We start from the raw sequence: 15777 nt of genomic DNA on the forward strand, positions 1-15777 counted from the left end.
ATCCTGTTTTGTTCAGTGGCCACGCACTATACACAACAGCATCTCAACAGGTTATCTCAAATGATAGTCTTTTGCTTATTGCAGCTATATCAGTTTTGGTGTATGTGGCGGGCAATAAGTAACAATTGCCGAACAGAAATGCCAAAGACTTGTTTGAGGTCATTTAGGGGGGTCTCAGTCCACTTCCAAGTAGACTGGTGCTGTTGGTTTGTGGTGTGAAAGTGAAGCTGACCAAGTAAAGTAGATATGTGATTTTACCATCAGCGTATGTGATGTTTAGTCTACATTTGGAAACCGTGGAAACACATCAGGGTGTCACCACGCAAGTGTGCGAACATTCCCTGATACATCAGAACATGAAAAGGAGTTCAAACCGAGATGTTTTCCCAATAAAAAGTGAGTGAAATGTTGTGACCAGACAGTAACTAGCATCACTTTATAATACGTTACAAAATACCCCCTCTTTGTCCTGTTTCTGTCAGTCTCTCTTTATGATATAAGGTTTCAGTCTCCACTAATAATGCTCATAATCAGTTGTTTTTATGTGAGCTCTTTATGACACCTGAGATAATATATAAGGTCCATGAATAAGCAGCAGGGCCTTTTATTAAGTCAGCACCTAATTGTAACTAATTGACATTCTTCTGTTTGTATGTCCAGGTGTGGAGTTCGGAGCAAGGATGATCACTATAGATGGCAAACAGATCAAACTGCAGATCTGGGATACGGTAATATATCATTCCTTATTGGGGCAGCATATCCATGGCTCTGTAAAAAGACCTAAACAAATCTTAAATTAATGAGCTAAATGCAAGGCTGTAAATGGATCTCTGCAGGCATTACACTTTAAGTTTAACATGTAATTCTGTAATGACACATTATTATTCTTAAATAATAATTCATTTTGATGTAACTATGAATTCATTTTAATATAAATATTTCAGCTTGAAATAAAATTCATGTATCATTACGTGCACTGATAAAGAAAGGATCTGGAATGAATGACAGAATTAGATTCATGAAAAACTATACTTGGAGTGGCCTGGTCTATGACAAGAAGGCTAACTTATACAGTAAATGTTGTAATTGGTTTGGCAACATCTCTCATGTTGTATCAGCTTTAGACAAATCTCTCAAAACGAATAAACGAAAAAACATGCACGTTTTCCAGTTGAAGAGAGAAATAAATAAATAATAAATCAAGTTTATAATAAGATTCAGGCTGAACTCAACATGTCATACACTTTCTGTAAATCGGGGTCCTAAAAACCCTTATAGGTGCATAACCACCACCAACTGGACTGGTGTGGTATGGCAGACCGTGGTGCCGACCCATAAACGCACCTAATTGCCCAAGACTGCTAGTGCGGGTGTTTGGACAGACCCTGAAAAAAGGATGTGTGATTCAGACCATTGGGTCAGTGTACTATGGTTTCCTGTCCATGCAGTGAACCAGTTGACCAGCAGGTGGAGTTAGAGCTCCATGGAAAACCACTGCTCCCAGCGTGAGAGGAGAAGCACCACAGCAGTGATGTCAGCCCTGCTTTTCGAAACTCAGCGACTACTGCGGCTTTTCTATCCTACCAGCTACTTAATGATCTTCTCCTGGTTGTCCAGGTGTTGTATAGTCCCTGATTAGACGATCAAAATGAAAACCGGCGGGGCTCACTGATGCTCACAAGACTTACGTACAATACACCACCACGGCCAAGTGGCTGGAGCAACCAAGTCGGATCTTTGTGCAGGCTGCACATGCCATATGAATAAGGGTGTGTGCATGTATGTGTGTTTGTGTGCACCATTATGTAGGCCAGATGGCAGCCAGACACAGCGTTCCCTCTCTTTCACCCTTATTTATCATTTATTCGCTAATGTCATTACTGACTGGTTGACCGCTCCCTGAATGACTGACTGTTCTAGTGGCCGTCTAACTAGCTGTTTGGTTCACTGACTGGTCCTCTGGCTGACTGGTCGAGCCCTCTGAACTGGTGTCTAACTACCTGGCTCAGTGACTGGATGACTAGATGTCTCACCACTTCATTGACCAACAGACTGGGTTCCTGGGTGACAACTAGCAGCTTGGTCTTCTGACTTGCTTAATGAGTCACCGACTGATTGTTTCTGACCGGCTGTCTGGTTTTTCAGATGAGGTCAGAGCAGCGCTGGGCTGCAGCTGCTAGGATAGAGTGGTGTTTTGTTTTCTACGCTGGCCTGGACGAAACACAGACAACATTGTTACTGTACATGGGACGGAGACAGACGGTGAATAGACATGGCAGGGGGGGTGGTAAGAGCGCTAGATGGTGAAAAGAGTGATGGAAAGAAGGAGGCCCAGGGATTTATAGCAAAAGAATGAAAAGATGAGTGATGCAAGGAAGAGACAGTAGAGGTGAGACAATGAGGGGTGGTAATGGAAGGGGAAGTAAACGAACACGGTGATCTGGTGGGTTAAACAGACTGTTTATATGACATACAGTAAATTCTGCAGGTTGAGTCCATATGACACTGCAGCTGCACTGATGGGACCGGACATGTTGTTCAAAAATAAGGAAACTGTGGGGGTTATGCACACGAGCAGAGAAAAAGAAAGGGATTGTGACCGATAGATGGAGAAAGAAAGAAAGAGAGAGAACTCCATTGTATCCAATTACAGGCTCTGCTCTGTCCTCTCCCCATCTCACTGAAAACCCGGAGCCAGACTATGCTGGAGAATTAGGGCTGGTACAGAACATTTATGGGAATGTGCTTGATAAACGGGACTGGTGTGAGGATGACCTATAGGACCGAAAGATGAGGCCTGTGAAGCCAGCATCAGACTCCTGCTGTCTGGGGCTGTTAGAAAACCAAAGCATCAGCAGTCGTCTGTGGTCATTTCAATTATTCAGATTTCAATTTCTGTTTATTAATATATGTATGTGTTTCTGCAGGCTGGTCAGGAGTCGTTCCGGTCCATCACCAGGTCTTACTACAGAGGAGCAGCAGGAGCTCTGCTAGTCTATGACATCACAAGGTAACAAAATCAATCAGACAGACCCCTACACACTTTTTAGCCAAGCTGCGTTCAGGAACACTGGGAAGTTGGATGCTACTGTACAATGAGAAACGATGATACAACTGTGCCCTGACTTTGACATCAACCTGTCCTAATACAAGCATTCTTTCCTCACCATGCAAAGTTGCCACTTGCAAGATGAGAGCATTTTGTGATAAGACAAATATTGTAGGTTAGCTTGATGTTTTTGAGGGTTTTGATACACATATAGCTGCACCAAAAAAGAAAATGCATTGCAGAAGGTCACAGATGCATTTCCAGATATTATAAACTAAATGCTAACACCAAAATGCTAACTATAACAATGCTAACATGTCTGATGTTGAGCTGGTATAATGTTTACCATGTCCGGCATCATAGTTTAGTGTGTTAGCATGCTAACATTTGCTAATTACCACTAAATTCAAAGGACAGTTGAGGTTGATGGGAATCAGCAGTTTTGCAGGTATTTGGTTGTAAAGTATTGGACAATAATTGACCTGATGGTGGAGCTATGGATGTGTGAACCCAATTTAATGGTGGTCAATTCAATCACGGTGGTGCTAGAGGACAAGTCAAAGGATCACCAGCGTCGTAAGGATTTATCGTCTGGGAATCATGGATGTCTGAATCAAACTACCAAGCTGCTGATGGCACAAGAGGAAATGTCACCCAATCTGATTCAAATCTGTCTTAAATGCTTCTTGGATGCATTTACACTGAGCTCTTTTTAGATCAGAACTGAAGTGTAAATTGGTTATTAGCTGCCTCTCTTTTCAAACCCCACTAGCAGCTGGTCAGTCTTTCCATCAATTCAACACTATGGTCCAGAACTATATATATATATATATATATATATATATATATATATATATATATATAACTACTGTCCAGATTGACATGGATTTATTGATTTTCATAGTCTCCAGAGGTTGATTCTTAATGATTGTCATGACCCTGTGACCTTTTGTCTTGCATTACCATCAGGTCAAAATCTCCCCTCCAACAGCTTTCTCTACATCAAAGAAAGATTGGCCTGATGTCAATAGATTTTCTGTGGATATTCATGTTCTTCACAAGTAGAATCCTGGGGTTCTTGGCTCTAACCTAGTCAGTTGACTTTCTGGTATGGAGTCAATTTTAATATTGTTTAAAACTGTGTGGGGCACCGTGGACCTTTTAGAGGGGGCAGTATGTCTTTCTTGAGGACAGTAAACTAGAACAAAGGGCCAGTGCAAAGTGTTTCTGTTCAGATCTACCTAGGATTCACCACATTCAAATAAAAATAGCTCGTAAGTGAGTGAATCTGAATTCTCATGATATCTGGAGTGAGATGAGGTGTTTTTTGTAAGTTTAAAGGTCCTGTGACATACTGCTTTTTGGATGCTTTTATATAGGCCTTAGTGGCTTTGTAATACTGTATCTGAAGTGTCTTTCCTGAAATTCAGCCTTGGTGCAGAATTACAGCCACTAGAGCCAGTCCCACAATGAGCTTTCCTTAGGACGTGCCATTTCGGTGTCTGTAGCTTTAAATGCTATTGAGGAGGAGAGGGGGGGCAAGGTGGAGGGGGTGTGGCTTTGACCAACTGCCATGCTTCGCTCATTTGCAAGTCATGATGTCTCTTTCTCATGGGCGGGCCAAATTCTCTGGGTGGGCAAAGCAGAGAAAGGGGAGGTAACCTTTCCCTTCATGATGTCATAAAGGGAAGATTCCAGATCGGCCCATCTGAGCTTTCATTTTCTCAAAGGCAGAGCATATATAGATACCCAGGGCTCGGTTCATACTTATCACAATTTCTAGCCACTGGGGGACCATGGGCAGGCTGGGGGAACTCATGTCAATGTTAAAAAAAACCTCAAAGTGAAAATTTCATGCCATGGGACCTTTTTAAATCCCTGTAAATATTGCAAGAGGAGGCATCATTCACCATACAAGGGAAAGTCACATCTGATATCAATGTGTATTCTGTAAAGCTCTTTCATGATAGGGTTCTGATGTTTGTCTTTTTGTTTTATCAGTGTGAAAGTAGATTGAAACTAGATTCTGTGTTTGCTTTAACAGAAGGGACACCTTTAATCACTTGACGACCTGGTTAGAGGACGCTCGCCAACATTCCAACTCCAATATGGTCATCATGCTCATTGGCAACAAGAGGTAAGATGCATGACATAGTGATAGTTACATCCTGTCCTAGACGGGACCATCAACAATGTGTGGATGGTCTTAACTTAACACTGTAGCTTGTGTTCAAAGTTAAATAAATCCAACTGTTCTACACTAATGCAAGATAAATACATAATTTAGGCATTTTTAAATGAGGAACTCAGATCTGGTTATTTATAATACCTCTGGCTCATTCTGTGCCTGCATAACCTAGGGTTGTGTAAGATAAAGATATGTCAGAAGCCTGCTGGTGATAGAAATGCACATCTTTCTCCTCTTAGCTGACCATTGAAAACCCATGATGTCATTGTATTAACGCGTGTGTTTGTGTGTGTTTTTAGTGACCTGGAGTCGAGGAGAGAGGTGAAGAAAGAGGAAGGTGAAGCATTTGCCAGAGAACATGGCCTCATATTCATGGAGACTTCAGCCAAGACTGCCTCTAATGTAGAGGAGGTAATAATACTTGCACGCACATGCACATAGATATACCCATGCACACATACACCACAGGCTACATTTTGTAAGTGACAAGTTGTTTGGCGTTATATAGAGTTTTAGAATGATAAGTACCAGAAAATTACACATTTGTTTTAGTATCACTTCACTAATTGACAGCTTACCTTTACCTGTCTGAGTTCCACACTTCTATAAACTCCACCTACTAGTCCGTGCAGGTAAACACTAATGCTAACAGCTTTTTCCTCACATATACTGTAAATCTCTTCTCGTAAGAAGGGCCACACCAGAGTTTCACACATTATCTGCTGTTTCACAGATATTAGTGCTGCCTGTTTGACTTCTGTAGCCAAAGTTAGTCTTCTAGACTAAATCTTTGACTATGTCAGGATGTATAAACTATCACCAAGCCGTGATTCGTTATTAGTTAGAATGTTCATTGGTGAGTTTACATTTAAACGTTCACTGGCCAATGTGTCCTTTACAGGCAATGCCTATGACTCCTCAGTGGTCTGCATGTTTTTCCTGTTACAGTGAGTCTTAAAGCCCAACTTTCATTTATCACTCTTCATTGTATATTTTGATTTTAAGCCAGTCTGTGAGGCTTTAGAGCCCCTCCAGGGCTGTATCCTGGACTTTGGATATAGTGAGGTCATGAGTCCCAACTCCCGCAGCAAACAATAAACCTGTCAAAAAAAAATCACATTTAATGATTAATTTACCCATGTTGTCATACTTTCTGTGAATGTCATTACATGCTTGCTGTTTGATAAAAGCCCTAAGCACCACCATTTTTGTCCAGGCTGAAATATCTCAACTATTTTATAAATTGCTGTGAAAGTTGGACAGACGTTCATGTTCCACAGAGGATGGATCCTACTGATTAGGGATGCACCGATCCGACTTTTTCAGTCCCGATACCGATGCCAGGGCTTTGTGTATCTGTCGATACCTGATACCAATCTGATACCGTTGCTGAAGTAATAATAAACTTTATACCTTCCACCTTATACCTTCCTTCCACCATGTGGAAGAGACTAAAGGCTAATTAACAAAATAACAGATGTAATGTATTGAATTCTTATTTATTTTTTTTAAAACAATTGTGCATTCAAATCGAAAATATAATGTAATTAAACTTCTTAAAATAAATTTAAATAAATAACAATAATGGGCCTTCAATAATGGGCCACCTTTATATAGGTTTATAATGGCTTATTCTACTGTCAGGAGTACATCAGAATATCACAAAAACATGTTCATGTTTACTAAAAGCTTTGATTACTAAAGGGTTTGGCTCCACGACATTATACAATAACTTTATATGAAGGAGAATCCATGAAACAGTTACAGAAGCTAAACTATTTGTATTGTACAAACTGCAAAGTAGTAAAATAAACTCAAATCGAAAGAATACACATACAAACAACTTTAACACTGTTTCCCTTTTAAAACAAAATAGTTGTATAAACACTACCTTGGCCACAGGTAAGTTAGGTTGTAGTGGGCGACTGAACGTAGCTCTGCTGTCAGCCTCCGTCGCTGTTTGAATAACGTTAGCCAGTTGGCGGATGTATTTCAGCGAGAAAAGACCTCTTAAATCCAGTGTTTTAATCATTGCTCTGAACCCGTCTCTCTCAACGGTCTGTAGCGGGACCGGAGGTGGATTGCGTTCATAATGTTGCTCCCACGGGAACACTGCCAATACCCTGAGCCTCGCGGCCCTTCAGCCGCTGATTGAGAGCGAGAGGCAGCAGGCAGAGGAGGCTGAAGCAGACCCTCCGCTGGCCGCTGCCATTCGCTCACTCTCTTTCTCTTCATCCGCAACATCGTCGCCTACTCGGGCTCAAATGAATAGCCTACATATGGTCATCGATCTATAACAACCTCATCCACATTGTCGAAATCATTTAAATATTGAGCCATTACATTGAAAATCTTTTAGATAACGGGAGCCTATCATTTCTGTAGCCTGCTCCGTAACAACAGACTACCTGGACGCCTTTTTCTCGTCTCTCTCCACACCGCTGTCTTCAGACTTTTACCTTTTTACCCTTTAGATGGTAACGCGACGGTGGAGCGTTTTTAAGATTTCCACTCTGGAGGGTGGTTTCACTTTTTTTGCATTTTTAAGCCCCAAAAACGCCGTTGCCGTATAAATGACAGGCACATCGGAGCGTCATCGTGTAAACAGGGCCTTGGTGTAGGGTGACCAGACGTCCCGGTTTGACCGGGACAGTCCCGGTTTGACCGGGACAGTCCCGGTTTGACCGGGGCAGTCCCGATTTTTAATTGCTTGTCCCGAGTCCCGACAAAAGCCTGTCGGGACGCTAAAATGTCCCGGTTTACACCAGGAGCGGCGTCAGCCGATTTTGCCGTGTCTTCAGCCCCGAATGTTTTGAGTGTAGCCCCGAATGTAACTTTGTCCATTTATTTTTCCGAGGCGAATAGAGCGGGGTCCGACCATGCTGTAATCGTAGCCAAATCAGTCTAATACAGTGATGCCATCAACACAAAGTTTAGGAGCGCAATACTAATGATTTAGTTTGAAGTTCCCGTGACGTGATGTTTCCAGTCCACGGTTCAGACTCAACCACACGGAGCTCTGAAGCAGACCTGTGGGTCTCTTAGTGTCCACTCTCTCTGTAAAATGCAGGGCAGCTTCAGGTTCATGGACGCGCTCAGCTGTGGACATGCTGCGGCAGATGTGTTGCGTTTGTGCTCCGTGTATTTCTGTAGTTTCGGGTTTCCACCTCCGACGTAGAGCAGCGTACAGCCACTTCCATAGCTAAACTCTTTGTCTCATTCAGAGACCAGAGACCCAAACGGGGCTCTGTGTCTGTCAGAAGGTCTGAGATCTACCGTATCAGCAGAGCAATCGCGTAATGCACAGCAGACTGTGGTGCAGGTATGGATTATTTTCTGAAATATAGCTTGTGATTTTATTCTTGTAATAGCATTTTATCACTTTATTTTTCTCAAAATATCACGACTCCTCCAAATCACAGAGAACACTACTGTGTTTATATACTTTGAATGTGCACAAAGTTTTGGACAAGAGCAGTAAATCTTGCTCAGACATCTGAAATATTACAGTCCAGGGGTTTATTAATACATTAAAATGAATGAATGTATCATTGAGGTGAATAATTGTCATATGCACTAAGGAGGTTACTTAACCAACAAAAGACGCAAACAGGAGGTAAGAGTAAATGATGCCTGTAGGCTACATGTGTGCTGACTCAGATATAATTAGAAAAGTCCATCCAAAGGAGAATAAATAGTTGAAAGCAATACAGAATGCCTGACAGCCTTACTGCAATATATTCCATTATGTTTTTATATTTGGATTGTAATCTGTTTCTCTTTACATAATGATATTAACAGCATACATTGATTCAGAAAAAGGTAGAAATAGGTGCATAAAAATTTACCAGAATGCAGGAAATTAAGTGTTTAATGCTCAAGTTTCAATAAATCATTTTAATTACTTTGTTGTTATTGGAATAAATAACACTTAAAAAAATCTTTTTTAGAAAAAAATCTCAACATAAATCTCACACTAAACTGAAAAAGGCTGTTACTGCAATTTTGTTAATTTCACAGGAAAAACACTTATTATTAGACGAGGAGCCTAGGATCAAAATAATGAAGTTACTGTCTGTGTCTGAACAGGGCTGGCACATGTTCACGTTAAAAAGCGTGTGCGTGCACAAACACACTACGGTCACGCGCAAAGTGTCCCGGTTTTAGCTCCAGGAAATCTGGTCACCCTATCCTTGGTGTCCTCAATGGTAGCTAGAGCACTACCTTCCTCATTACCACCACTGAAGTGCTCGGTCATTGTGGAAACAACAACCGTGGCCAACAGTGTTGCTGGGTATTATGAATGGAATATTAGTCCGTGCACATTAAAAGATCAATCCCACAGTGCAGTCTTGAACGGTGAACAGAGTTGTGTTGGGATGGATGGTAAATATACATCTCTTATGTCTTATTTGTTAGCTTTCTCAATCTCACCTGTTGGAGTTTATTGTACTACCTTGTTTGTATGTGGTCTACATGCTCCCCCCAGACAGACTATCACACTGTCACAAGAACCTGCCGTGGACTTGACCGTTGACCTGTAGCATCATGGCTCACCGTGCTGGAGCCGAACCTCGCCAGCTTCACATTAGCATCATGAAGCACACCGCTCCGCCCCTCGCCGAACCACACCCCGGGTGTTGTTGTGTGTAATAAATGCATGGCGTTGTCCTCGGGGGCGCCTTTCTCACTTATCCAATCACATAAATAATCCCATCCTGCACAGCATGCCAGCCGGGGGCACTGCAGAGAGAGAGAGAGAGAGAGAGAGAGAGAGTGTGTGTGTGTGTGTGTGTGTGTGTGTGTTTACATTGATTTTTTTTTACCCTCTCTCGCCTGGCCTATATCATGCAAACACCCACGTCACTGTTGAGTAGAGATAAGATGTGTGTGGGTTAAGATGAGGGGTGTGTGTGTGTGTGTGTGTGTGTGTGTGTGTGTGTGTGTGTGTGTGTGTGTGTGTGTGTGTGTGTGTGTGTGTGTGTGTGTGTGTGTGTGTGTGTGTGTGTGTGTGTGTGTGTGTGTGTGTGTGTGTGTGTGTGTGTGTGTGTGTGTGTGTGTGATGATAAATTTGTCTCATTAGTGTCCTCTGAATCCTCCTGATACCGCTCCTCGCCTCCCTTCATCTCTCCTTCTCATCCCTCGACGTCCATCATTTGCTCTTTACCTCCCTCCCATCCTCCTCCACCCCCTTCCCTCTGTTTCCTCCTCAAACATATCTCCCCCCCCTTCTCCTCCTCCTGCCCTCTTCCATTCATTTCTTCCTCCCCTCCTCCCTCAGTTCATTCCTCCCCTCCTCCCTCTTCTCCATCATCTCCCTTTCTCTCTCCAGCAGTATATCAGCCAGTTATACTTCATACATATTCATAACCTCCACCCCGCCTCCCCTCAGCGACATCCAGCAACCAATCGGTGCGCTAGGTTTGTCGTCAGGGTCTGTGGGTGGACACCGGGCTGATGGGATGGTCCTTAGAGAGAGATTCCTGTAAGCATCTTCTCATGGTCTCATCTTCCATCCTTTCTTCTTTCTTTACGTCCTTTCTTCCTCGAGACCCTTTCCTTTGCCTCTGCTCATTTCTGTTATTTATCTGTTTTCTTGTCTATTTTTCTACTTATCTTCTCTCATTTTTGTTTAACTTTTTCTATCTCTTCCCATTCTTTGATGCTTTTTAACTCTTCATGCTCGTCACCTCTAGTCCTTTATTTTTTCCGTATTCTTAATATCTTCTCTACTTACGAGTTACTATTACTCTAGTTATTCCTTTTCCGTAAATGTTTTTCCTCCACTTTCCTTCTCCATGTTTTATCCCCTTAGTTTTCGTTTTTCTCCTTTTCATTTACACCCGTCATGCGATCTACACACATCCAGTGTAGAGATCTGTGAAGGAACAAGGCATGCAGTGATGTGTGTCAAAGAAAGGAAAGAGGACAGGAGTGAATAGGACAGAGTGCACAAGAGAGCACCCTTGGGCTCCTCTGTCTATTTTCAGAATGGGTGTCAGATAGAAGTTCAGGCCATATTTTCAGTTCTTTAATGACTCTGCTTAGAAAACACACTTCTTCTTGGCCTGACAAAGTTGTGTGTGTGGAGGCACTTGGTAGTGGAACATGCTAGCGCACATTCGACGGCATCACCCAGATGTGCTGATCACCGAGACGAGGAAAATCACAAACCGGAGCCCGACTCGTTATCCCCGCTGCTTTTAAAGCAGCCTGTAGACGGAGCGAAATTCACCCGCAATTGGCGATTTGGCAGGTGCTAAAACACACATTTGTTTGCCTTCCACAATTCATCACTTACTTGATGTGTCATTCCCCCGTTGCCCCTGCACCAATTCCGTGTGTAATGTGTAATCTTGGTATAAGCCAGTGGTTCTCAAAGTGGGATCCGGGGACCCCCAGGGGTCCATGAATGGGTTCCAGGGGGGTCCCCCAACAAAAAAAGAAATCCTTTATTTTCACTATAATTTCATCCATAAGTAACACAATGACAGATTGTATGACTATTTTGCTCATGGCTTTCATTCATTTTCTGTAATAAAACCAAAATTCTATCGGGTAGGGTTCCCTGGGACAAAGTCACATCAGATGGGGGTCTGTGGTGTAGTTTGTCAGTTTAGGGGTCCTTGATTTGAAAAAATTTAAGAACCACTGGTATAAGCACATCAAAGCAGTTGCTGATAAAAGGCACGATGGTTTGGTTTTGGAAAAAAAAAAAGGCCTTCACGTTTTAGTTGGAATATTCAGCCAGGCCGGTAGCGAGTACGAGAAAGGCTGCCTTTGACTTAGATAGGCAGGGGAACCCTGGTCAGATCATACAGACTGCACAAGACGTTTTATCCCAGTTGCTCTCCAGTTTCAACCCTTGAGATCCAAACACTAAGAGACTGTCCCTGGAGACCATTGCATTGATACCATAGGCGAGTAGCTGAGCGAGCTTAATTCCACTTTATTATATCATCTTAGATCCTCACAATGCTGTCCGTGAGGTGTGTTTATGTGTCTAGAAAGAAAACCGAGATTGTGTGTAGTCTCTGTGTGTGCTCTGCTCAGATCGTATTCTTGTAGCAGCTGTTGACAACAAGAAGCAAAAGTGCAGGGTTTCTGCATTTGAAAGGCCCTTAGTGTTCACTAAGGAATATCACTTCTTAAAATACTCTACATCTTGATCTCTTTAAGTCCACAAAAGTCAACAATGGTTTTATTTGATAGCATTTTAACTTGCAGCTACACAGCTAGTGAGAACCTGATTTCCAAGAAGAAGAATCATGTAATTCAGTTTCAGGCTTGTCAAAATGGAGCATTTTTAAATAATAAAGATATTGCTCAACATTTCATGAAATACACTTAAGATATAGACCGATACATCGGCCAGGTGTGGTTATCGTAGTATTTGTCGGCCGCTAAGTAACAAGAAATTGCAGTGCAGAAATACCAAACTAGGTTTGACATAATTGAAAAATTGTGTCACCATTAGATGGTTTGACCAACAGAGAGCACTCGTTGGTTTTTACACTGTAAAATATCCCGCTCAGGATCAATCTTGATCACAATAAAAGGAAAATCTAATCTAAAAGATCTGTATCAGGATTGTTTGTTTGTTTTAAGTTTTTATAAAAATTACTATTGGCCGATATCGTCACCAGATTTTTTAAATTCCTCAAAAATCCAGCATCGGGGGCGCCCGGATAGCTCAGTTGGTAGAGCGGGCGCCATATATAGAGGTTTACTCCTTGACGCAGCGGGCCAGGGTTTGGCTCCGACCTGCGGCCCTTTGCTGCATGTCATTCCCCCCTCTCTCTCCCCTTTCATGTCTTCATCTGTCCTATCAAAATAAAGTATGACAAATGCCACCCCCGTCCCCCCCACCCCCCAAAAAAAAATAAAAAAAATCCAGTATTGGAAAACAGGCAAGCTGAATGCAGGATTCCAGATATGGGCAATGAAAGGAATAAGTAAAGTAGATGACCTCTTTAAAGAAGGGATGTGTGTTTTGAAAATTGTATTTTCACTGAAATAAATACTTATTTGCTTTCTTTTCAAGAGTGTGATGGTTTTGTTGTGGTTTTAGAGGGATGTTTTGGAGCTATTTTTAATGACCATCCGCTCAGTACTTCAGTGCAATGTCTCCTGTTTAGATTGAGTTGGCGAGCACAGGTTTGGCTTTGGTCTTTATACAGACATGATTGTTCCTTATCTGCCAAATCAACTGTCTGGGAAGACAAGACTGTAAGAAGCTGCACAAATTCACCTTTCCCGGCAGTGGTTCACCAAGAAATGGTCGTTTTTACTTTTCTCTAAAGATAGTGTTTTAATTTGTGAGCTTTAGGTCTGCTGTTAGGTGTAATTTTTCACTTTGGACAGAGCCAGGCCAGCGGTTTCCACCTGCTTCCAGTCTTTATGCTAATCTTACGACAGCCTGTCTTAAACTGTACATAATGCACACACATGAGATCCATACTGTTCTTCTCATTTCACAGAATATCATACATGTGTATCTCCAAAAATCTTAAAGTAATACTTTAAGAGCTCCATTGTGATTTGTCTCCTATTAAAAACCTTTATGTATGTTTTAACCCGTTTTCTAACTATACCTAACCTCACCACCACCAAACGTCTCCCAAAGTCTTTTAAATATCTGAGTGCATTTTGTTAGCCTCCCAGGCAGCCTTATTGGTTTCTATTCACATCATTAGTATGCAAGGAACGCTGGCTAATTCTATTTTTGTCATAGTTCTATTGTCATTTTGCGGTCTTCCAAGTGCTGGTGTAAAGCTTCGACATCCCATACTTGACACGCATCTGCTTTTCATGGCGTCCATGTTTGGTTTTTGTTTGTCTGAGTGTTTACCACAACTTGTGAAAATTGTGCTGTTCAGTATCCAACTCTTAAATGTGGAATATGTGAGCTTCTTACCAGTATTTCTGACACACATATAGAATATTTCTCAAATCGACTCACACTTTCAGCTATAGTTGAGCTGATCGACTGTGATAAATTAGTTTCCAGCCCAAAAAAGATCTGCTAAGCAAGGTCCTGTTTTAGCGAGAATATTTATCAGTTGTTCAAAACTTGCATTCAGTCTGTTTTGCGTTCCAAATGATCAGTCGACAGTTAAATATGAATTTAGGCCACGTCCAAACTTACCAAAACGATCTCTTTTTTTATTTTTTCCCCATTTTCCCTGGCATCGTTCCAACAAAATTACCCTTTGCTAAGCCCCGCCCTCCTTAGTTACTGTTGCTACGCCTGACAAGCTTTCGTGCCTTGCACGTCTATTACAGTATGTATGCAGCGGTGTCAGACATTCCCAAGGAGATAATTAGTATTTTTTGGCGAACAGGTGAAATATCTGAAAGAGCAAGACAAAAGGGACTGCAGTATGCATTCGAGGGATATATCCACGACATAATATGCAACCCATTAGCGAATAATGTCATCAAAATTGAAAGTGTTTGTAGCTTGAAGCTAGCGCGGACCGCTGATTAGCTTACAACGCTAGTATTCGGGGCACAGGGAAAGTAAAAACAAATCTGTTATTATCCCCTAGGTTCGTTTTGCACCGGAATTGTCCTTTAATTTACGTTCAAATATATGCATTATGAACAAAGAACCGTCATTATTTCCAAGCAGTGCTGAGTTAGCTAGCTAGCTAACATTAGCGTGTTCTAGCCTTGGAGCAAACGTAGCTATCTAGGTGATTTTGTTAATCTTGTCGACATTTAGTTGTGAATGGGGCCTCCCACACTGCTTGATACACACCTGGCATTTCTCGCCTTGGGTTTCGGGAAGGGAACAAATTCCACCACCCTGTCCAAACTTTTAGGATACCGGTATCAGTTTTTCACAACACTTCGGCGTGTTTCCCTCACTCGAAAGCTTGACAGACCTCCCATGCCTAGTTACGGTTGCTAAGACACGATTGGCCTGTGGTGGTTTTCGTGCGTGGCTTAGCGAAGGGTCAATTGGCGTCCAAACGGATCCATTTGTAAATGACTTAACACGCTACTTCATATGCCAGGCCTATAGCTGGCGCTGTTTCTGCTACAGAAATTCACCAAAAAACGGAGAATAAGAGGCAGAGCATGCTTGCGCGCTGTATACAAACAGACCGTAGAAGAAGAAACCAAACACCAGCTAGCTAGCTATATGCTACCTTCAATGCTACAGTGCCGTGTGATTGTGGCCATTAGGACCATTGACCTGTATAAAGTGGACCAACCGATCCCGTTGCTCTGGACGGAGACCAGCGTTAGGCTATTAGAAATCACTTTTCCAGTGAGCGCTGAGCGTTACTGCGCAGCCTCCAACTGAGCTTGAAGACGTAGATGTGACGTGAGCAACCTGTCTGAAAGTTGTAAGTCTTCTGGTAGCTGTGCCGAGAGAAATCTCAATCATTCCCAATCTTGCAGAGACGGAGAGCGTAGGTATATGTAAGGAGATAACATGGGCACAGGCTAATTATTGCTAACTAACATGCTAGTTAACATTAGTAATTAAACCTAAACAGCTAACGTAAGTCCAAACTGCCTGCGAGCT

At 42.2% G+C, this 15777-nt stretch overlaps 1 protein-coding gene across 1 annotated transcript in view; it reads left to right on the top strand.

Annotated features, from left to right (window-relative positions):
• The window catches only part of rab2a (RAB2A, member RAS oncogene family), a 33414-nt gene that overhangs the window by 8965 nt on the left and 8672 nt on the right, over window positions 1–15777 (top strand). The window contains exons 3-6 of the mRNA XM_028593342.1: window positions 661–728; window positions 2928–3010; window positions 5094–5186; window positions 5537–5648. Coding sequence (XP_028449143.1) covers window positions 661–728; window positions 2928–3010; window positions 5094–5186; window positions 5537–5648 — 356 coding nt within the window. The remainder of the gene's footprint in view (window positions 1–660; window positions 729–2927; window positions 3011–5093; window positions 5187–5536; window positions 5649–15777) is intronic.

Source organism: Perca flavescens, chromosome 12 (assembly GCF_004354835.1).
Source record: "Perca flavescens isolate YP-PL-M2 chromosome 12, PFLA_1.0, whole genome shotgun sequence".
Lineage (NCBI taxonomy): Eukaryota > Metazoa > Chordata > Actinopteri > Perciformes > Percidae > Perca > Perca flavescens.